This window comes from Musca autumnalis, unplaced genomic scaffold, assembly GCF_047663935.1.
Source record: "Musca autumnalis isolate F117 unplaced genomic scaffold, ASM4766393v1 scaffold_2, whole genome shotgun sequence".
Taxonomy (NCBI): Eukaryota; Metazoa; Arthropoda; class Insecta; order Diptera; family Muscidae; genus Musca; species Musca autumnalis.
This window is the reverse complement of record NW_027411755.1, coordinates 29982708-30007289: the sequence shown is the minus strand read 5'-3', so window position 1 is coordinate 30007289 and position 24582 is coordinate 29982708. Positions and strand designations below refer to the sequence as shown.

At 33.0% G+C, this 24582-nt stretch overlaps 1 protein-coding gene across 1 annotated transcript; it reads left to right on the top strand.

The window, feature by feature from the left end:
• Positions 1-688: 688 nt before the first annotated feature.
• Positions 689-13811, top strand: LOC141392198 (centrosomal protein of 104 kDa). The gene is made up of 8 exons (XM_073965153.1): positions 689-707; positions 1551-1718; positions 5259-6387; positions 7056-7170; positions 7560-8743; positions 12440-12585; positions 13052-13153; positions 13216-13811. The coding sequence occupies exons 1-8, from the start codon at positions 689-691 to the stop codon at positions 13362-13364; spliced, it is 3012 nt and encodes a 1003-aa protein (XP_073821254.1). The 3' UTR covers positions 13365-13811.
• The last annotated feature ends 10771 nt before the right edge of the window (positions 13812-24582 follow it).

Sequence of the window (24582 nt, the reverse complement as noted above, 5' to 3'; positions counted from 1 at the left end):
TTTTATGAAAATCCAAGTACATAGATCTATTTCATATCCCTAATAAACAATATTACATAAAACAAAAATATATTCCATAATACGAATAACGGTAAATTCTATAAAAATTAAAAAATTAATAGGGAAAAAGTGTACATACACCGAATGAAATATTAAGATTACCGTAAAATTTATGGAATAAGCAGTACAAATTTTACATTTTATTGCTTTATCGAATGTCTTTGGTTGTCTATGATATATTTTAGACAAAATAGGAACATATTTGTGCTTTAATTGACGTTATTTAAGGTCAGACTTCGCGTATAGCTCGTTAAGGCGGACCCTTGCAGATATCTTTGAGTTTTCAGTCTGGTAGCATATGAAACCCCAGGAAATATAGTGGGACTAATTATTTTGAGGTCCTAGAGTGCTTTGAAGTTTTCCTTGTGGATAATATATGTTCCTGAGCTTCGCTAAGTATACGAATTCCTGAGTTTTCTCATAAAGTTTATAGTTTTCACAGCATTCCAAGGGGCAAAATACATGCAGAAGCCTTGGAATTACCTTGTAATACATTTTTGGACCTTAACTCAATCAGAAATGTACAACATTATTCTACAAACCCGCTCCTAAAGTTTCCAAAGCATCAAAATAAAAGCACCACCAAAGAATGCATGGAATTTGTATGAAATTTACACTGTTAACTAGTATGCCATCGTATAATGATCGTTAGGGTCACTTGAAGCGCTTAAATGTCGGATACTTTTACATTGCTGATTCAAGGGATGCTCGTGGATTGTACTAGACCTTATTACAAGGTAATTCGAAGGCTTCTGCATGTAATTTGCCCCTTGGAATGTTGTGAAAACTATACAATTTATGAAAGGCTCAGGAATTCACATATTTAACGAAGCTCAGAAGCATATATTATCCATAAGAACAACTTCAAAGCGCTCTAGGATCTCAAAATAATTAGTCCCACTGTATTTCCTTGGGTTTCAGAATCTACCAGGCTGAAAAACTCAAAGAAATCTGCAAGGGTCCGCCTTAACGAGCTATACGCGAAGTCTGACATTAAATAACGGCAATTAATCCACAAATATGTTCCTATTTTGTCTAAAATATATCATAGACAACCAGAGACATTCGATAAAGCAATAAAATGTAAAATTTGTATTGCTTTTTTCATAAATTTTACGGTAATCTTAGTATTTCATTGGGTGTATGTACACTTTTTCCCTATTAATTTTTTAATTTTTATAGAATTTACCGTTATTCGTATTATGGAATATATTTTTGTTGTATGTAATATTGTTTATTAGGGATATTAAATAGAGCTATGTACTTGGATTTTCATAAAAATGCTTCCTTACCCTTAAAACCCGAGATTTATAGTGTGTATGTAGACTTTTTTGGTTGACTGTATGTTTCTACCTACAATCAGCTGATAAGGTTAGATTACCTCCAAATAAAATGGTTATCTGAAAACCGAACCTAATAATTATCACTATTAAAAATAATAGCTTTGTTCCATTACTAATATCGTTATTTCCCATTTTTTTTCTTTATAGATGAGGATCCTAATTATCCTGCCAGTGAATTAAATACACATGGTCCAACGGTACATGGATGGCGGAGTGCCCCGAATAGTACCATCACACCGCATGATATTGTACTGAGATTTCATAAACCAGCCAAAATATATCGTATACAGATATTAGCCCACCAATATTTGATACGTAAGTATAATTTAAATTTTTTAAAAATCTACCTATTCAAAAAATTCACCTTTTATTGAAAAATATTTTTTAAAAAATGCACGAATTATTGAAAAATATTTTTAAAAAATGCACGAATTATTGTAAAATATTTTTTTAAAAAAATCACGAATTATTGAAGAATATTTTTAAAAAAATCCACGAGTTATTTAAACATATTTTTTTAAAAATCCACTATATGTGAAAAAATATTTTTTAAAAATTTAGGAATTATTGAAAAAAAGTTAAAAAATTAGGAATAATTGAAACTCGAATTATTGAAAAATATTTTTAGAAAATCCACGAATTGTTGCAAAATGTTTTTTTAAAAATTCACTATATTTGATAAAATATTTTTTTTAAAATTATTATAAATTTAAAATTAAAAAAATTGGAATTATTGAAACTATTTTTTTAACAATTTAGGATTCATTGAAAACTATTTTTTTTGAAACAATTGGGAATTATTGAAAAACATTTTCAAAAAAATTAAAAATTATTTAAAAATATTTTTTTAAAAAATCCACGAATAATTAATTTATTTTTAAATCAGAATTATTGAATAATATTTTTTTTTAAATTAGAACTATCGAAAAATTTTTATGAAATTTAGGAGTTATTGAAAAATATTTTTTAAGAATTATTGAAAAATATTTAAAAAAAATTATTGAAATATATTTTTTAACAAATCCTCGAATTATTGAAAAATATTTTTAAAAAAATCCACGAATTATTGAAAAATATTTTTTAAAAAATCCACTATATATGAAAAAATATTTTTTTTTAAATTTAGGAATTATTGAAAAAAATTAAAAAAATATTGAATTATTGAAACTATTTTATTAACAATTTAGGAATCATTGAAAAATATTTTTTTTTTTAAATTAGGAATTATTGAAAAACATTTTCAAAAAAATTAAAAATTATTTAAAAATATTTTTAAAAAATCAACGATTATTGATTTATTTAAATCAGATTTTTTTTTAAAAATTAGAACTATTGACAAATATTTTTTAGAAGTTTTAAGAAATTTGGGAATTATTGAGAAATATTTTTTTAGAAATCCACGAATTATTGATATTTTGTTAATCCACGAATTATCGATAAATCGATAAATTTTTTAAAAAATCCTCCAATTATTGAAAAAAAAAATTAAAAATTCACGAATATACTATACAATATTTTTAAAACATCCAGGAATTATTGAAAAAACCCATTAGTTATTGAAAAATTATTATTTTAAAAAATTACGAATTATTCAACAATATTTTATAAAAACCTCAAGAATTATTTATTAAAAACATTTTTTAAAAAATTTACGAACTTTTCAAAAAATTTTTAAGAAATTCACGAATTAATAAAAAATATTGTTTTACAAAAATTCACAAATTATAAAAAATTATTGTTTTACAAATATTCACGATATATGAACAAATATTTTCAAAAAAATACCCGATTTATGAAAAACCATTTTTTAAAAAATCCACAATTTATGAAAAAATATTTTTTAAAAAATCCATGATCTAAAAATCCGAGATTTATGAAAAAATATTTTTTAAAAAATCCAAGATTTATGAAAAAATATTTTTTAAAAAACCCAAGATTTATGAAAAAATATTTTTTTAAAAAAACCAAGATTTATGAAAAAAATATTTTTTAAAAAATCCAAGATTTATGAAAAAATATTTTTTAAAAATCCACGATTTATGAAAAAATATTTTTTAAAAAATCGACGATTTATGAAAAAATATTTTTTAAAAAATCGACGATTTATGAAAAAATATTTTTTAAAAAATCGACGATTTATGAAAAAATATTTTTTTTAGAAAATCCTCGATTTGTGAAAAAATATTTTTTTTAGAAAATCCTCGATTTGTGAAAAAATATTTTCTTAGAAAATCCACGATTTATGAAAAAAATATTTTTTTAAAAATCCACGATTTACGAAAAAATATTTTTTTTAAAATCCACGATTTATGAAAAATATTTTTTTCAAAAATCCACGATTTAAGAGAAAATTTTTTTTTAAAAAATCCACGATTTATGAGAAAATATTTTTTAAATAATCCACGATTTATGAAAAAATATTTTTTTAAAAAATCCACGATTTATGAAAAAATATTTTTAAAAAAATCCACAATTTATGAAAAACTATTTTTAAAAAAATCCACGAATTATTGAAAAATATTTTTTGAAAATCCACGATTTATGAAAAAATATTTTTTAAAAAATCCACGATTTATGAAAAAATATTTTTTAAAAAATCCAAAATTTATAAAAACAAATTTTTTTTAAAAATCCACGATTATGAAATTTTTTTTTTTTTTTTTTAAATCCACGATTATGAAAATTTTTTTTTTAAAATCCACGATTATGAAAAAATATTTTTTAAAAAATCCACGATTATGAAAAAATATTTTTTAAAAAATCTACGATTTATAAAAAAAAACTTTTTTTTACAAATCCACAATTTATGAAAAAATAGTTTTTAAAAAATCCACGAATATTCTTTAAAAAAATCTACCATTTATAAAAAATGTTTTAAAAAATCTACGATTTATAAAAAATGTTTTAAAAAATCTACGATTTATAAAAAATTTTTTAAAAAATCTACGATTTATAAAAAATGTTTTAAAAAATCTACGATTTATAAAAAATGTTTTAAAAAATCTACGATTTATAAAAAATGTTTTAAAAAATCTACGATTTATAAAAAATGTTTTAAAAAATCTACGATTTATAAAAAATGTTTTAAAAAATCCACGATTTATGAAAAAATACTTTTTAAAAAATCCACGATTTATGAAAAAATACTTTTTAAAAAATCCACGATTGATGGATATAAAAATCTGCAGCCGCATGATATCTCTGGAGCGGGATGTGCTTCCTCAGATTATCGTACTCATTAATGCGATGAGCAGCACTTCTCTCAAAGAAACTAAGAATGTATTTGGTTCCCTCCATAATGGGGCTTCTACTGTTACTGTTTACGTAAGGTGGAATTTTTTAATAATTTTGAAGGCAACGTAACGTCGATTTTTTAAGAATTTTTGAGGCTGCGTAACTTGGATTTTTTTAAAGTATTTTAGAGGAAACGTAAACTAGATTTTTTTAGAATGTTAGAGGAAACGTAAATTAGTTTTTTTTCGAATTTTAGTGGAAACGTAACGTAGATTTTTTAAAGAATTTTAGTGGAAACGTAACGTAGATTTTTTAAAGAATTTTAGTAGAAACGTAACGTAGATCTTTTAAAGAATTTTAGTGGAAATGTAACGTAGATTTTTTAAAGAATTTTAGTGGAAACGTAAACTAGATTTTTTTAGAATTTTTTTAAAGAATTTTTGAGGCCACGTATCGTAAATTTTTTAAAGAATTTTAGAGGAAACCTCGTAGTTTTTTTAAAGAATTTTTTGTTTGTCGGGAAGCTGAGGTCGAAATCAATACTAGGAGGTTATTTTAAAACTTATTTTTATACAAACTAGAGTTCTTATTAACATTTCGTATCTCTCCCTCTCTTTCCAGCTGAAAAAGTTGAACTTTGGTTACACTATTCCCCAAAAAGTATACCCAGTACACCATCATCGCAATGCTTTGATTTCCTTGGCTTTGTAGCCTTAGCCGATAATGCTGCAACAAATTATAAATCACGAGAGCTACAAAGTGTCTCCGTTAATCCTCGCAAGGGTACCCACTTAAAATTAAGGCTAAGTGGTCCACATACGAATGAATATAATACGAATAATCAAATTGCCTTAATTGCGGTAAATGTTTTGGGTGAAGATTTGGAGACAAGTGGAAATGCGAGTAAAGAAACGGAGGCGGAAAATAGTGGTGGTTCGCTTGCGGGAGCTGGTGATTCAAGTGATGCCAGTGAACTGCCCTTGGCTTCGATGTGTGATGATTTATTGTTTTCTATGTATGTGGAAGAATCCATTGCTGATATTATTCGCGAAATGGAGGAACGCAAAGCCAAGGCAGTGGCATCGGAACGTTTTGAATATGCCCGTAAGCTAAAGTTGTGTATGAGCGCCTTGCGTTCAGCAGGAGAACGTTTGGGTCGCTATGCCTTGGCGAAGAGGCAGGCGGTGCAGCAGGAGGATTTCACTACAGCCAAGCTGAGGAAAGAGCAAATTGAAATGTATAAATCGGCAGTTTTTAAACATCTTTTGGTTGATGATTTGCTGGAGAAAAATGGTGAATCCTTGGCGGCCAATGATGTGGCATGTGAGGTGTATGCCTCGAAGCCGATATTGCCGGTGGCTCCCAGTCTACAAGATGTGGCCCAGGCCTTGGCAGAGGCCCACATGGCTGCCACCATGAGTCCCAAAAGTTGCCAAGAAGATAAATCCTCTACAGATGGTAATAGTTCTACAGGAGGTGGTGTCACTGGAGGAGGCAGTGGAGGTGGTAAACATTTCCAAACTTCAACCAGTAACAAACAAACTGATCATGTCTCATCGTTAACTGCAGCCAATTTGCGTAGATCCCACGATGAAATACCCATGTCACCTAAACTCAACATGCGTCGCAGTCCCAGTCGCCATAGTTCACCCATGTCCAGTCACCAGGGTTCCTTGAGGAGACGTAACAAAAGTGCTCCCCGCAACTCCTATGAGGAATATGAAGATCGCGCCATACCCACTCTAAGGCAGTAAGTATCAGTCAATATTTTCCCCCTTCGTAATATATAGCGAGAAATGTTTCTAGATTCTATTTAGCCTAATGATTCTAGTTGTAACTATCCCTTTCCCCCTTAAGACAAAGTTACTTTGGATGTTCTAACTCTTCTTCTAAAAAAATAATTAAAAAAAAAACTTTAGATAAAATAATAATTTGTTCTCCCTCATGCATGCTCTTATGTGATCTATTTACAACAACAAACATACCTAGACTAGTTGATGAACCCTTAACACCATTGACTTCATATCCGTCGTCTTGGTCGTCATCATCATCATCTACTACCTCATCTACCACAGGTCAATTTTAATTTGTAGCTTCAATTAGTTCTAAACACTTCTCTTTGTTCTTCTCGTTTCTCTATCTCTTTCTACAATTATAACTGTGTTTTTTATTTGTTTATCATGGCTACTCTGTCATCAAACGAATTGGAATCATATGGCTCTCTTTCTGTATCTTTCACTCGCCTGATATGTCACAAAATTATATTTCCATAATACCATACATAACCTTATTTTTGTAATACTTTGTTTTCGATTTTTCCATTTTTGTTGTAATCGATGTTTAACATATTACCAAAAACACTTTGAAAACCTTCCCATGACCTCTGATCACCAGTTCAAATACTAATGAATTTTTAAGAGAGTGTCAAGGTACGGCCCTACTGGAAGCGGATCCAAATCGTGGACGTTCTCGGCTCAATGATCGTGAACGTCGTCAGGCAGCTCTACCCATATTGGTGTTTGGTAATGATATGGTAAGCATTAATGTAAGGTATATTGAAAGCACAATTTAAAGAATATTAAGAGGCCACGTAACGTGAATTTTTAAAGAAATTTACAAAACACGTAACATGGATTTTTTAAAGAATTTTTAAAACACGTAACGTGGATTTTTAAAGAATTTTTTTAAAAACACGTAACGTGGATTTTTAAAGAATTTTTTTAAAAACACGTAACGTGGATTTTTAAAGAGTTTAGGAAGACACGTAACGTGGATTTTTTTAAAGAACTTTAGGAAGACCCGTAACATGGATTTTTTAAAGAATTTTAGAAAACCACGTAACGTGGATTTTTAATAAGAAATTCAGAAAAAATTTCTTTTTAATATCCTTTTTTATTATTTTCCTCTCCCTCTCCATTTCAGGTCGAACAATTCTACTCGCGACAATTTCAAGATCGTGAAGATGGTTTGGTGCGTTTGCGGAACTTTCTCAAAGGTCAAGAGACGGAAACCCTACCGGCCAGTAATTCGGGAACCGAAAACACTGCCGGTCCCAATAAGGTAGCACGCAGCGCCGCCTTCCTTCTGCATCGTGGCGTACGAGATGCTGTATATTCAGTGTTTAATCAAGCCACCGAAACTGTACGAGTTCTTTTCTTGGAATATGTACCCGGACGGGTGTCACAAAGCGAGGTGGCTCGTTGTGTAGATCGTTTGCTGCCAGAATTGTTGGCCAAATCGGGTGATCCCTCTGCTCGTATCCACACACTGGCCCAACATACCATTTTGAGTATGGCTTCATGCCCCGAAGTTGCCGAACAACATTTGGTCGCACCAGCCCTATCGAGGACTGTCAGTTCTGGTACTCACCCTCGTCTGGCCTTGAGTCGAATGCAAATGCTTGAGCAATTAGTCCTTAGTCAAGGCATTAGCACTGATAAGCATAGCGGTTTGACATGTCGTGCCCTCTCGGAATGCGGCTGTTCGGGTATACATCATCCTGCGGAGCCGGTGCGTAAGGTAGCCGAAAGGATTCTTTTACTTGTGTACAAAGTCAATCCACGTCTTGTGCGTAAACAGCTACCGCCCGATGATGATATAACACGTCGTAATTTGTTGTATAGGCAGCTATTTACGGAATTCGATAAGTTGGATTTGGAACGTAAAACGGAAATGCTGGAGGCGAATAAATATGCTGGTGGTCATAGTTCCAGTGATCCACAATCTCCTCCCTCAAATCGCAGTGCTGTGGAACATTTACAGTTGGGTGGAGGTGGTGGCGGTGCGGCCAGTGGTGGTAGCTCAGATAGTCGAGCCAGTCCCTATGGATTTTCATGTAAATCTCCAGATTCCCAGTCAAGTCCTATGCGCCGTTCGGAGACAAGAATTCTTAAAAGTCGTAGCGGTCAGACATTGGCTCAGGCCAATAATCCAGGCACAAGTAATGGTTATAACAGCAGTGGCAGCGGTCGTGACAATGCTAAATGTAATGGAAAACAACAGTATAATGAGCTTTTGAAACGGTCCATGATATCGGCCAGCAGTTCCCGGAAGAATTCCAATTCGAATTCCAACTCGGAATCGTTTGAAGAAGCAGCCGATGTGATGTAAGTAGAAAGGCCACGTAACGTGGATTTTTTTAAGAATTTTAGAGGACACTATTCATGTTTTTTTTTAAAGAATTTTAGAGGTCACGTATCGTGGATTTTTTAAGAATTTTAGAGGCCACGTATCATGGACTTTTTTAAAAAAATTTAGAGGCCACTTATCGTGGATTTTTTAAAGAATTTTAGATGCCACGTAACCTGGATTTCTTAAAGAATTTTAGAGGCCTCGTAACTTGGATTTTTTAAAGAATTTTAGAGGCCTCGTAACGTGGATTTTTAAAAGAATTTTAGAGACCACGTAACGTGGATTTTTTAAAGAATTTTAGAGACCACGTAACGTGGATTCTTTAAAGAATTTTAGAGACCACGTAACGTGGATTTTTTAAAGAATTTTAGAGACCACGTAACGTGGATTTTTTAAAGAATTTTAGAGACCACGTAACTTGGATTTTTTAAAGAATTTTAGAGACCACGTAACGTGGATTTTTTAAAGAATTTTAGAGACCACGTAACGTGGATTTTTTAAAGACTTTTAGAGACCACGTAACGTGGATTTTTTAAAGAATTTTAGAGACCACGTAACGTGGATTTTTTAAAGAATTTTAGAGACCACGTAACGTGGATTTTTTAAAGAATTTTAGAGACCACGTAACGTGGATTTTTTAAAAAAATTTAGAGACCACGTAACGTGGATTTTTTAAAGAATTTTAGAGACCACGTAACGTAGATTTTTTAAAGAATTTTAGAGACCACGTAACGTGGATTTTTTAAAGAATTTTAGAGACCACGTAACGTGGATTTTTTAAAGAATTTTAGAGACCACGTAACGTGGATTTTTTAAAGAATTTTAGAGACCACGTAACGTGGATTTTTTAAAGAATTTTAGAGACCACGTAACGTGGATTTTTTAAAGAATTTTAGAGGCCACGTAACGTAGATTTTTTTAAAGAATTTTACAGGCCACGTAAAGTAGATTTTTTTAAAGAATTTTACAGGCCACGTAACGTGGATTTTTTGAGAATTTTAGAGGCCACGTAACGTGGATTTTTTAAAGAATTTTAGAGGCCACGTAACGTAGATTTTTTTAAAGAATTTTACAGGCCACGTAACGTGGATTTTTTTAAAGAATTTTACAGGCCACGTAACGTGGATTTTTTAAAGAATTTAGAGGCCACTTTTCATGGATTTTTTTTTAAAGAATTTTAGAGGCCTTGTATTGTAGGTTTTTTAAAAATTTTAGAGGCCACGTAACGTGGATTTTTTAAAGAATTTTAGAGGCCACGTAACGTAGATTTTTTTAAAGAATTTTACAGGCCACGTAACGTGGATTTTTTTAAAGAATTTTACAGGCCACGTAACGTGTATTTTTTAAAGAATTTTAGAGACCACATAACGTGGATTTTTTAAAGAATTTTAGAGACCACGTAACGTGGATTTTTTAAAGAATTTTAGAGACCACGTAACGTGGATTTTTTAAAGAATTTTAGAGACCACGTAACGTGGATTTTTTAAAGAATTTTAGAGACCACGTAACGTGGATTTTTTAAAGAATTTTAGAGACCACGTAACGTGGATTTTTTAAAGAAGTTTAGAGACCACGTAACGTGGATTTTTTAAAGAATTTTAGAGACCACGTAACGTGGATTTTAGAGGTCAGTATCGTAATTTTTTAAAGAATTTTAGAGACCACGTAACGTGGATTTTAGAGGACAGTATCGTAATTTTTTAAAGAATTTTAGAGACCACGTAACGTGGATTTTAGAGGACAGTATCGTAATTTTTTAAAGAATTTTTGGATACCACTTATAGTAGATTTTTTAACAATTTTAGAGGCCTCGGATTATTTAAGGAATTTTAGGGACCACGTAGCGTGGATTTTTAAAATAATTTTAGAGACGTGGATTTTTTAAAAAATAATTTTAGAGACCTCTTGAAGTGGATTTTTTAAAGAATTTCAGTGGCCACGTATCGTGAATTTTTAAAAGAATTTTAGGAGGCCACGTAACTTAGATTTCTTAAAGAATTTTTGGAGGCCACGTAACGTGGATTTTTTTTAAAAAAAATTGAGACCACGTATCGTGGATTTTTTAAATAATTTTGGAGGCTACGTATCGTGGATTTTTTAAATAATTTTGGAGGCTACGTATTGTGGATTTTTTAAAGAATTTTAGAGGCCACGTAACGTGGATTTTTTACGGAATTTTAGAGGCCACGTAACGTGGATTTTTTAAAGAATTTTAAAGGCCACTTTTCATGGATTTTTAAAGAATTTTAGAGGCCACGTATCGTGGATATTTTTAAAAAATTTTAGAGGCCACGTATCGTGGATATTTTAAAAAAATTTTAGAGGTCACGTATCGTGGATTTTTTAAAGAGGCAACGTATCGTGGATTTTTTAAAGAATTTTAGAGGCCACGTATCGTGGATTTTTTAAAGAGGCAACGTATCGTGGATTTTTTAAAGAATTTTAGAGGCCACGTATCGTGGATTTTTTAAATAATTATAGAGACCACCTAACGTGGATTTTTTAAATAATTATAGAGACCACCTAACGTGGATTTTTTAAATAATTATAGAGACCACCTAACGTGGATTTTTTAAATAATTATAGAGACCACCTAACGTGGATTTTTTAAATAATTATAGAGACCACCTAACGTGGATTTTTTAAATAATTATAGAGTACACGTATCGTGGATTTTTTAAATAATTTTAAAGGCCACTTTTGTTTTTTTTAAGAACTTTAGGAGGCCACATATCTTGGATTTTTCTTAAGGAATTTTAGAGGCCACGTAACGTGGATTTTTTAAGAATTTTAAAGGCCACTTTTCATGGATTTTTTTAAAGAATTTTAGAGGCCACGTATCGTGGATATTTTTAAAAATTTTTAGAGGCCACGTATCATGGATTTTTTACAAAAAATTTTAAAGGCCACGTCTCGTGAATTTTTTAAAAGGATTTTAGAGGCCACGTAACGTGGCTTTTTTAAAGAATTTTAGAGGCCACGTAACGTGGCTTTTTTAAAGAATTTTAGAGAGCGTGGATTTTTTAAATAATTTTAGAGACCATCTGAAGTGGATTTTTTAAAGAATTTTGAAGACCATCTAAAGTGGATTTTTTTAAAGAATTTTAGGAAGCCACGTAACGTGGATTTTTTTAAAGAATTCTAGAGGCCACGTAACGTGGATTTTCTTAAAGAATTCTAGAGGCCACGTAACGTGGATTTTCTTAAAGAATTTTAGAGGCCAAGTATCGTGACTTTTTTAAAAAATTTAAGGGCCGTGTGTCGTGGATTTTTTTAAAGATTTTTAGTGGCCACGTATCGTGGATTTTTTAAAAAATTTAAGGGCCGTGTGTCGTGGATTTTTTTAAAGATTTTTAGTGGCCACGTATCGTGGATTTTTTAAAAAATTTTAGAGGCCACGTTTCGTGCATTTTTTTAAAGAATTTTAGAGACCTCGAAACGTGGATTTTTTTAACAATTTTAGAGGCCACGTATCGTGCATTTTTTTAAAGAATTTTAGAGGCCTCGTAACGTGGATTTTTAAGGAACTTTAGGAGGTTACACATCGTGCATTTTTTTAATGAATTTTAGAGGCCACATATCGTGGATATTTTTAAAGAATTTTGGGGGCCAAGTATTGTGCATTTTTTAAAGAATTTAACAGGAGACCACGTTTTTTTCTCCTCTTTCAGATCTTGCCCATTCTGTGATTGGTCCTCACAGAGCGGTGATCCATCACAGCTAGATCGTCACTATTGGAAGTCTTGCCCATTCCTGACAAAATGTCCGCAATGTAGTCAAGTGTTGGAGGTGGCTGCCTTAAACTATCATTTGACAAGTAAGTTTTGATTTAGACAGTTCCATAGGAATTATTCTATATTATTAAGGTATTTTTTACTTTTATGTCTCAAATAAAATTTTGAGAAATTTATTTTTTTTTTTTAGAAAATTTGGATATTTTTATAATTTTAGAAAAATTTTAAATTCGTAAATAATGTTTCTTAGTGTCGAGTTTTTTTAATTGAAATATTGGCTAAAATATATTTTCAAAATTTCTCAATTATTTTCGAAAATTTAAATTTCCATCTATAATAAACTAGTCCAGGTTCACATTAGAGTGATTTCATTGAAAAAATTTCATGAAATTAGGTGCAACAATTTGATGATATTACTCTACTATGGAACTCGATCTAGTGACGCATAATTTCATGTATTTTTTCAATGAAATCACTCTATTGTGGACTGGAACTTATCAATATAACCAAAATAATATTCTTATACATAATTTTTATTAATATTTTCAGAGGAATGTGAGGTCAAGGATAATTATATAATGTGTGAAAGGTGCACAGAATCGGTACACAAGCAACTGTATGATTTGCATCAAATGGAAGACTATTGTAGAGGTAGGATTAATATCCTAGAACTTCGTAGAAACCTTGTATTCACACAAATATCTTTCTTCCAGAATTAAAAACCGGTGCCGCCCGTTGCCCATTGTGTCACGACGATGTCCATTTACCCTTGGATGGTGGTTGGAAGTTACATTTGCTGAGTGCCTCTGGTTGTCCTGGTAATACAAGAAGACGTTCCAAAAAATCCACTTCATCTTCGTAAATCTAAGCAAATGGATAATGGTTATAATGAAACAACAACAAAAAGAAACTCGCTCATTCTACCCCACACGAAATTTTTCATATTTCTCACAAACATACACAGTCCACTATCTGCCTTTATAAGATATATGTATGTGTTACTTATATAAGAAGAAAATAAGAATAAGCCAATTCAAAAGAGCATAAGAACCAATCTGGAATCTTTGGCAAAATTAAGGGACTTGAAGATAGAAGAAAAATTATGGAATAAAATAATCAAAAAAATTAAAAACAAAAAAAAAAAATAACTCAATTAAAATCTAAGAGCTTGAATGTTGAAGAAGAAAAAAAGGTTAATTGGGAATAGTTACGTGTTTAGCTCTTCTCTTTAGGGATTTACAATTTAAGCACATTTTTAAAACTGAACTTAAATCTAAACAAAAATTAAAAACTACGATAATAATACAAATAATCAATGAAGAAATCCTGTCTTAAATTGTTAAGAGACTTTTTTGCGAACAACAAAACATTTTTGGAGCTTAAACATTGAAATTTAACTAAATACAAAAAAGGAATCGAATCGGTTATAACGAACTTTTGGAAATTATACAATTTTATGGAATATATTAAGTCTTTAAGTTTAGATCTGATAATTACAACCTTGACTTTAATTCCAAAGGATCTTCATTTTTGTAAAATCCAATAAGTTTGTTATAACCGTTTTTCCTTGTATCTAATAGGAAAAAAATAATAAACTAGTCACCAGATTTTTGTGCAAAACAGCTATTGTTTGGTAGATAGCCATTTCAAAATTATATTTTATATACCCACACCACAAAATCAAGGTCAACAATTTTAATAAAACACACCACTACCTTATATGGACGAAATACTAACATCAAGAAATACATTTTTTACACATATTTTCGATGAATTCTTCTTCCTTCCATTTCCTACGTTCTCAGAAAAGGCAGTCATTAAAAAATTTGCCCGAAACAAATCTTAGACCATATTTACTTACTTAGCTGTCCCATTACAGAACATTTGTTCCTTAGGCCGAACTAAGAAACGATCTCCAATTCTCTCTATTTGTTGCTTCGCACTCAGGAATACAGCGCCTTTTCGTCTATTCATCCACTTGTTTGCGCCATCTATTCCTTGGCCTGCCAATTCTGCGTGCACCGCCAAGTGGTTCGTATGTATACGCCTTTTTAGCGGGTTCATACTCGCCCATTCTTATGACATGGCCTAGCCAACGCAATCGCTGCATCTCGATACGTTTAACAATATTGATGTCGTTGTATAGCAGATACAGCTCGTGGTTCATACGACGTCGATATTCACCGTCAACGCAGATTGGTCCGTAGATCTTTCGAAGAATTTTTCTCTCAAACACACCAAGCACTGCCATGTCTGCTTGCGCAAGTACCGAGGCTTCGGAGCCATACATAAGCACGGGTAGTATCAGTGTTTTGTAGAGCGTTATTTTTGTTTGACGAGATGTGGCTTTGTTTTTAAACTGCTTACTTAAGCCAAAGAAGCATCTGTTGGCCAATATAATTCTCCTTTTTATTTCACAATATTTTGTGCCAAAAATTCCAAAAAATTTTGTTTGAAAATTTACAAAAATTTTACATGGAGGGATAGAAAACATTCTAGCTATGAGAGAAAATTAAAAATTTCGTTGGTTGTACCGCTATTTTTGATGTAATGGTACCTATAACATGGACTTTTTTTACGACAAACGAATACTCAAAAACACAGTCAAATTTGTCGATTTTGTGTGGACCATATTGTCGCGAGTTATTGAAAAATTTTAATGGTTCTTTTTGCTAAACTATAGTACGAAATCTGACGTATTAAAATATGTTTAAAAGTAATTGCATTTGTGTAACACTTCTGTAGAAAACCCGGATTTGTTTTGGAACCTTTTCTACGTGTATATCTTATATTGGTCTTTTTAAATGGGATATAACTAAAAAGCCCCGCGGTTATCCGCAGTTCTAATAGTACACAAATTTAGAGGAGCTGTTGAGCTATCAATTTCTCAATAAATTAGCTGCGACCACGTGCGACGCCGGGATATAGACCCCCTATAACTGTACCTCCCGATTTTATATATTTTCAGGATTTTACCTACAACAATTATCCGATTTAGTTAAAAATTGAAATATAAGGTTATTTACGAGTACACTATCTCCCTACCAAAAATTGTCAAAGTGGGTCCATTTTTTAATATAGACCCCATACAACGGTACCGCCCATTTGAAGAGTTTTTGGTGTTTCTGGCCACATTTGCCAACCAAATTGGCTGAAATTTTATATTTTGGGTTCTCTGCAAGTGAGAATCATTTATTATAAAAGCTGTCAGTGTATGTCCACGTTTTAATATAGTCCCCATATAACGGTACTGCCCCATATTAAGGGTTTTAAACGTTATGAACACAGTTCCTAACCGAAAGTGCCGAGGTAAACGAAGTCTTTTACTACCTCAAAATTATAGGAACCAACTTCCACAGTTGGTCCGAGCTCAATGGACGCATTGCGCGTCGACACCATCAACTTGGCCTTCTCACCGTTTACCGCCAGACTCACTTTAGCAGATTCGCCTTCGTCCTTCATAAAGGTATCAGTTACTTCTTTTACTGATCGTCCCATGATGTCTATATCATTAGCACAAGCAAGTAACATGTGGCTATTGGTGTAGATTGTGCCACTTCTTTAGACGTTTGCCTCTCGTATAACCTTTTCCAGCAGGATGTTGAAGAGATCACACGAAAGGCTGTCTCCTTGTCTGAAACATCTTTTGGTACAAAACTCTTCGGAGAGGTTCTTTCCTATTTTAACTGAGGACCTCGTGTCAGTTAAAATCATTTTACAAAGCCGGATGAGCTTTGCGGGGATACCAAATTCAGACATGGCTTGGAATACCTTTGAACGCAGCGGGCTGTCGAAGGCTGCTTTACAATCGACAAAAAAGTGTTAGGTGTCGATCTGCATCTCTTTGGTCTTCTCCAGGATTTGCCGAAGGGTAAATATCTGGTCAATGGTGGACTTGCCAGGTCTAAAGCCGCATTGTTATAGTCCAATTATTTCGTTGGCCATAGGCTTTAGTCGTTCGCACAATATCCCTGACACGATCTTGTAGGCAATAGGGAGTAGACTTATGCCCCTATAGTTAGAGCATACAGTCTTATCTCCCTTCTTGTGGACGGGGCACAGGATACTCAGGTTCCAATCGTCGGGTACTCGTTCTTCCTGCCAAATGGTGCTAACTAGCTGATGAATACACCTTATCAGCGTGTCGCCTCCGGTTTTGAACAGCTCGGCTGTTAAGCCATAGGCTCCTGCTGCCTTATTATTCTTCAGCCGATTTATTGCTGTCTTTACCTCATCTTGGCTGGGCGGTTTACATTCAATCCCATCTTCTGGGATTGGGTGTGTGGTATCTTCATCGTCTTCGCTGCTATTGGATACCAACAGTTTTGTCAAATGTTCTTTCCATATCCTGAGCACACTATCTGCATCAGTTACCAAATTACCTTTCTGGTCTCTACAGGAGGATGTTCCTGTACCAAAGCCATCAGTTTGATGCTTGAGTCTTTGGTAGAATTTTCGGACTTCATTCTGGTTCCTGTACATATCGATTTTTTCACACTCCCGCTTTTCCATCTGTCTCTTTTGCCTGCGGAAAAGACGTTTCTCCTCTCTCCTTTTCTCCCGATATCTCTCTCGTGCGCTACGCATTGCTACGGATTGTAAAGTAGCCATATATGCCGCATTTTTTCTCTTCGGTAGCACCACGACACTCTTGATCATACCATGGATTCCTTGGTGGAGGTCTCTGGTATCCAAGTATGGATTTTGCGGCTGTTTGTATGGAGTGGGCAATACATGCCATTGTGCTGATATGTTATCGGGATGAGGAGTGCTTTGATTAAGCAATTGGGCTAGTTGAGTGGAATATGTTGTGGCTATCTGTTGTGATTGCAGCTTACCGATGTCTAATTTTCGCGTTGTGTGTGTTCGTACTTTGTTTGCAACGTTTAAACGGGTGCGTACCTTTGCTGCAACAAAGTAGTGGTCCGAGTCTATGTTTGTGCCTCGGAACAAACGCACATCTAACACGCTAGATTAATGTCTTCCATCTATCACAACGTGACCAATTTGATTTCTTGTTTTCTGATCTGGAGACAGCCAGGTGCCCTTATGTATGTCGAGATGTTGAAATCTTTTGCCGCTGCGAAGTCTATCAGCCTCATACCATTGTCAGATGTTTCACTGTGGAGTCTGAATTTTCCGACTGTTGGGCCAAAGATATTTTTCTTTCCAAATTTGGCATTAAAATCGCCTAGAATAATTTTAATGTCATGGAAAGGACAACGGTCATATGTTTCTTCTAAGCGCTCATAAAATATATCTTTGGTCAGTTCGTCCTTGTCTTCAGTGGGAGCATGAGCGCAAATAAAGCTGATGTTGAAGAATTTAGCTTTTATTCGAATTGCAGCAAGTCTTTCATTCACTGGTGTGAAGCTGGAGACCAGGTGTTTTAACCTCCGACCAACTACAAATCCGCAACCAAACTCATGCTTTGTGTCATGGCAGCTATAATACAGTGCGTCACCTTTAGGTGTTGTTGTGACGCCTTTCCCATTCCATCGTATTTCCTGTATAGCAGTAGTGTCGGCCTTGTACTTTTCAAGTACAACTGCCAATGCGTAAACTGCGAATACTCTATAAAGAGTGCGAACATTCCAGGTGCAGATTCGCAGATCATGGTCCTTAAAACGTTTGCGGGGGTCGTCAACTTTTGAGGGATTTGTTTTTCTTTTCTTTTATTTTTTCATAGTAGGTTGCTTTTTCTTGGGGAGGGTTACTGACCCTGTGCCCAAACCCAGGCTTTTAACGTTCTTATGGGTGAACGCGCGGCACATGTTAGCTCACTACCTTTAACGGGTGTTAAAGCCAGCTACCCCAGGTGACACCACGGGGAGGTCAGTGTCCACTTGAGATGAAAGAGGGACCAAGATAAATCCTGGACTTTGCCAAGTTAAAGCCGGTCAAGACCGTTGCTTGGTATCATTCATCCCCTACGTCACCCGACATTATGGATTCCACATTGCCCAATATTACCGGCAATGTGAAATCCATAATGTCACCCATCAGAATCGAGTGATCCACCGTGTCAAAAGCCTTTGACAAGTCCAAAGCGGCGATCACAGTCCGTGCTGGCGGTCGATTCTGGTTGAAACCATTCGCAATATGTGTAGTTATCTCGTTTAAAGCCGTCGTTGTGCTACGAGCCTTTCGAAATCCAAGCTGATGATTAGCTAGTTGGAGGTGTTCGCTCATGGATGGCAGCAATAGCGCTTCGAAAACCTTGGCAATAGGTGATAATAGAGAGATAGGACTATATGATTCTCCAGAGTTTGCCGTTTTATCAGGCTTTGGAAGTGGGATTACCCGTGCAACTTTCCAAATCTCTGGTATTACCAACATGTTTACCGAAAGACTAAGAAGTTGCGAAAGGAATTCCAGGGCTATTGGACCGAGGTGCTTTAGCATCACCATGGAGATGCCATCTGGGCCATGAGCTTTTGATGGTTTCGCCTTGGAGATTGCAGCTTCAACTTCAGCAGTTGTGAAGGAGCGGGGATTGGTCTCGCATGGGAGTTTCCTAAATTTCCAAAGGGTTGCTCTTCTGGCCCTATTCTGCGTGGTGGGATGGGCAATAAATTGCTGGCAGAACTTATTTGCGCACTTTTTGGCATCTGATTGTTGGGCGTTGTCGAAAGTTATAGCAATGTTACCCTGGTTGCTATTTACGCCGGATAGACCTTTGATCGTAGACCATAATTTATGTGAACCAGCATCACAATTGTTGAGGTGATTGATCCATTTTTCCCGACGGTGCTGGTTGACCAGAATATTAATCTCTGCCGTCAAGGATGCCATCCTGTGGTCATCGAGGCTTGTAGCACGCAGGTGGTCGCGTTGGTCAGCAAGTCTTGCTGCAGCCGTGGGATAACCAGGTCTACATTGCGGAATTCTTCCAGCTGGGATATGACGCTTGGCCGCTTGGAGAATGACATTGTCAGTTTGTATGAGAGAGAGAGGTGAGGCATATGGTAACCCTCTCAACACCCTCAATATGGACTTAGGAGCGTTGTTGTAACGTTGTTGTTTGTCTCCTCATGTAGAATGTCCACGGAAGACATGAGGAGACATCATGTCTCAAGGCGGCATTCTGACAAGATTGAATCTTAATCCACTGCGTATCACATAAATTCGTGGAACAAACTGGCGCCGTGGAACAAACAGCTTACCAGAGTCAACAAGGTTTCTTTATCTGCACCCCAAGTGCTGCCGGCTAGGGTCTTGAGGACCTTGTTGCTACATTTCAGCTTGTCGCAAATAGCTCGGACGACGAGAACGTGCTGTCGAATGTGACCCCTTTAATTTTGGGGCAGTTTGTGGCCGGAATTCTGCTACCATCAACCACTGCATTCAACTCTCTTCTATACTGCGCCGTCCATGTGGTGAACAGAGTGGCCGTAGATTCATCGCGTGGAAAAATGTGGTAAGATCGGTTAAATAAGAGTTCAGTCTCTCGCAGATGTCATTACGCCAAGATCGTACAATCATCCGCATACGTTACGATCTCAATGCCGTCTAGAGGGGGCGGAATACAGGAAAGGTAGAGGTTAAACAGTTCCGGAAATATTACCCCACATTGGTGAACTCCCTTTTTCAATCTACGGGGTTCGGACTTCTTGTTCCTGTGGATTAAGGACTCAAGGGTCCATTTTCCAGACTTCGGGAACAATGAGGGTGGCTAGCGACAAGTTCAGAATTTTACTGAGATACTCCACTCCCGGCTTATCCATCTCCTTTAGCATTACTATGGAGATTCTACCAGGGCCCAACGCTTTGGATGATTTAGCGTTCCTGATGGCATTCGCAACATCATCCATTTGTAAACTGTTGTGGTTCATTCTCGGCAGGAAGAGATCAAGTGCGACGTAGTGCTCTTCTCTTCGCCCTGTCACTCAGGGGGTGCTAGACAAAGTGTCGATTGAAATAACTTGAGGACCTCTTCGGGTCAGTCATCATAAAGGCCAGAACAAAATCAATCGTCACTTGCTTTGCTTGCTTCTCCAAATGTCAAATTATAAAGGAATGCCAGAGCCTCTTTGCAAATCCGCATGCGTTCTCCTTTAGGAGGCTCTGGCATTCCTTTATAATTTGACATTTGGGAAGCAAGCGACGATTTATTCTGTTCTGGCCTTAATGTCGCCAAACGTGACTGAGGTCCTATCTTCCCTCCTTCCAAGGTTCGAAAGTGCCCACAATTCTCTTAAACCGGCACCATGTTGCAACTCTTCAGATGATTTAACCACTTGTTCCGCTTATGCTCGCCGACCAGCCTGTTAACTTCCAGTGTCAGCTCCCTGACTCTGGGGTTGTCACGACGAAGCTCATTACGCTCATTTGCCAATCCCGTCGCTTCTGCTGGGAAGTTTGGTCTCACTTCGAGTATTCGACCAACAGGTATATAACGAGCGGCTGTAGCAGTGATTATGTCTCGGAGTGTACCCGAACATCAGAAGGGTTGAATAGATCTCTGAAGCGGTGATTAGTGAACTCTCTGAAACTAGGCCACTTAGTTTTCCCATGATTGATGAAAGTGAGGCAATTAGAGATTATGAAATCGGGGCGGTCTGCTGATAGAAACAATTAAAGGGAGATGGTCTGACCCAAGAGAAACGACGCGTTGACAGGTGACGTCATTTGTCCGAGCAGGTTACACGATTGTTTTGTCTGGCAAACTGTGACACTTTCCGCTAACTCTGGTAGGAGCGTCCTCATTGACCGTGCAAAACATAGAGCTATCAATCTGCTCAGCCAGTCTATATCCCTCTGGTCATTATGTGCATTAAAGTCCCTCAAGGCTAGGCGGTTATGACCTATCAAAAGAGCTTATTACCTGGAGTACAGCTGGCAGAAGTAGTTCACACAAATTAAATTTTTAAATAAATTATTTTTCAATAATTTGTGGATTTTTTAATAATTATTTTTCAATAATTCGTGGATTTTTTAAAAATTATTTTTCAATAATTTGTGGATTTTTTAATAATTATTTTTCAATAATTCGTGGATTTTTTAAAAATTATTTTTCAATAATTCGTGGATTTTTTAAAAATTATTTTTAAATAAATCGTGGATTTTTTAAAAATTATTTTTAAATAAATCGTGGATTTTTTAAAAATAATTTTTAAATAAATCGTGGATTTTTTAAAAATTATTTTTAAATAAATCGTGGATTTTTTAAAAATTATTTTTAAATGAATCGTGGATTTTTTAAAAAAATTATTTTTAAATAAATCGTGGATTTTTTAAAAAAATTATTTTTAAATAAATCGTGGATTTTTTAAAAAAATTATTTTTAAATAAATCGTGGATTTTTTTTAAAAAAAAATATTTTTAAATAAATCGTGGATTTTTTAAAAAAAAATATTTTTAAATAAATCGTGGATTTTTTAAAAAAAATTATTTTTAAATAAATCATGGATTTTTTAAAAAAAATTATTTTTCAATAATTCGTGGATTTTTTAAAAATTATTTTTCAATAATTCGTGGATTTTTTAAAAATTATTTTTCAATAATTCGTGGATTTTTTAAAAATTATTTTTCAATAATTCGTGGATTTTTTAAAAATTATTTTTCAATAATTCGTGGATTTTTTAAAAATTATTTTTCAATAATTCGTGGATTTTTTAAAAATTATTTTTCAATAATTCGTGGATTTTTTAAAAACTATTTTTCAATAATTAGTGGATTTTTTAAAAATTATTTTTACAGAAATGGTGGATTTTTTAAAAATTATTTTTCAATAATTCGTGGATTTTTTTAAAATTATTTTTCAATAACTTGCGAATTTTTAATTTTTTTTTTTTTTTTAATAATTTGTGGATTTTTTAAAAATTGTGTTTAAATAATTCGTGGATTTTTTAAAAATTATTTTTAAATAAATCGTGGATTTTTTAAAAATTATTTTTAAATTAATCGTGGATTTTTTAAAAATTGTGTTTAAATAAATCGTGGATTTTTTAAAAATTATTTTTCAATAATTCGTGGATTTTTTAAAAATTATTTTTCAATAATTCGTGGATTTTTTAAAAGTTATTTTTCAATAACTCACGGATTTTTTAATTTTTTTTCAATAATTCGTGAATTTTTTTTAAATTAATTTTCAATTATTCGAGGATTTTTTAAAATTATTTTTCAATAATACGTGGATTTTTTTAATTATTTTTCAATAATTCGTGGACTTTTTTAAAAATTATTTGTAACTAGCGGTTCTTAGATCATGCACGACTACAAAGCACCTGACGTTTCGGAAGTCCGCCAATATGTTTATTTAAAATGTATTCTCAGTAATTGTCCATATAAGGCTGTTTTTCCACACAGCTACAATTCAAACAACTGATCAACCAAACAAACCCAAAACACACGATTCTATTAAAACTAAATATATAAAATTAAGTTTTATACATTTATATATACATATATAAATAAAGTCATATAATTTATTTGATATATATCTATATAATTACTGATAATGCATACTGAATTACATATGCATGTTGTATATTCCTATGTTAAATTTTGTTACTATTTTTGCAATACGTATTATTATTCTGTTACGTCATTATCTTCCTAATTATTAGGTCGATTTTTAGTTATAGAAAGTTTTATTTTGATCGTTTCTAAATATAATAATTATGAAATCCTTAAGTCATTAAGTTTAGATTAACGTCTATTATCATGATAACAGGACTATTTCGAAAACAGTTGGCAACATGGCGACGGTTTAAACGTACTCTCAATTGGAGTTGAATGTTCCAGAACCTTCCAGAATCTAAAAAATTGTAGATTCTTGCAGTTTTGGAACAGACCCACTATTACTTTTTATAACATTTATTTTTTGTGACAGTCGTCAGTCTTTCACAAGTATATATGTATGTGGTTGATAGTGGTTAAAGCTTGGCAACACCAACAGCTTCCCGTTAACGTAAGTCGTGTTCCTTTACGTGCCTGAAGTTACGACTTTTTACCCGCAAAGTGTTCCCTTACTTTTAAAAGCATACAATTTATATGAGAGCAGTACACTACTTTTACCATTTTTTGCCACTGTTGCCATTTTTAAAAGTAAAGGAGCATACCAGTTGTGTATACTAAAGAAAACGATCCCATTACGTTAATTTAATTAAGTTGCCCTCTTGTTAAACTTTAGCTTTAGTTCAAAATTAAAAAGTCTCAAAGAAACAGGTCTAAGTTCTATGTTTACAAAAACAAAACACTATAGTTAAACGTCCGTTAAATCTAACCCCTCCACAATTCAAAATGTAACAATTATTATTAGTAATTTAAAACAAAATAAAAATATAACAAACAAATAAAAACCAAAAAAATACAAATTAATACAATAAAATTGTAGTTGAAAAATACACAACAAAAATAAAATGATTCTGAATAAAGTAAAGACGAAAACAAAATTAAAAAATGTGTTTTATTTAAAAAAATTAAAAATTATTTTTCAATAATTCGTGGATTTTTTAAAAATTATTTTTCAATAATTCGTGGATTTTTTAAAAATTATTTTTCAATAATTCGTGGATTTTTTAAAAATTATTTTTCAATAATTCGTGGATTTTTTAAAAATTATTTTTCAATAATTCGTGGATTTTTTAAAAAATATTTTTCAATAATTCGTGGATTTTTTAAAAATTATTTTTCAATAATTCGTGGATTTTTTAAAAATTATTTTTCAATAATTCGTGGATTTTTTAAAAATTATTTTTCAATAATTCGTGGATTTTTTAAAAATTATTTTTCAATAATTCGTGGATTTTTTAAAAAATATTTTTCAATAATTCGTGGATTTTTTAAAAATTATTTTTCAATAATTCGTGGATTTTTTAAAAATTATTTTTCAATAATTCGTGGATTTTTTAAAAATTATTTTTCAATAATTCGTGGATTTTTTAAAAATTATTTTTCAATAATTCGTGGATTTTTTAAAAATTATTTTTCAATAATTCGTGGATTTTTTAAAAATTATTTTTCAATAATTCGTGGATTTTTTAAAAATTATTTTTCAATAATTCGTGGATTTTTTAAAAATTATTTTTCAATAATTCGTGGATTTTTTAAAAATTATTTTTCAATAATTCGTG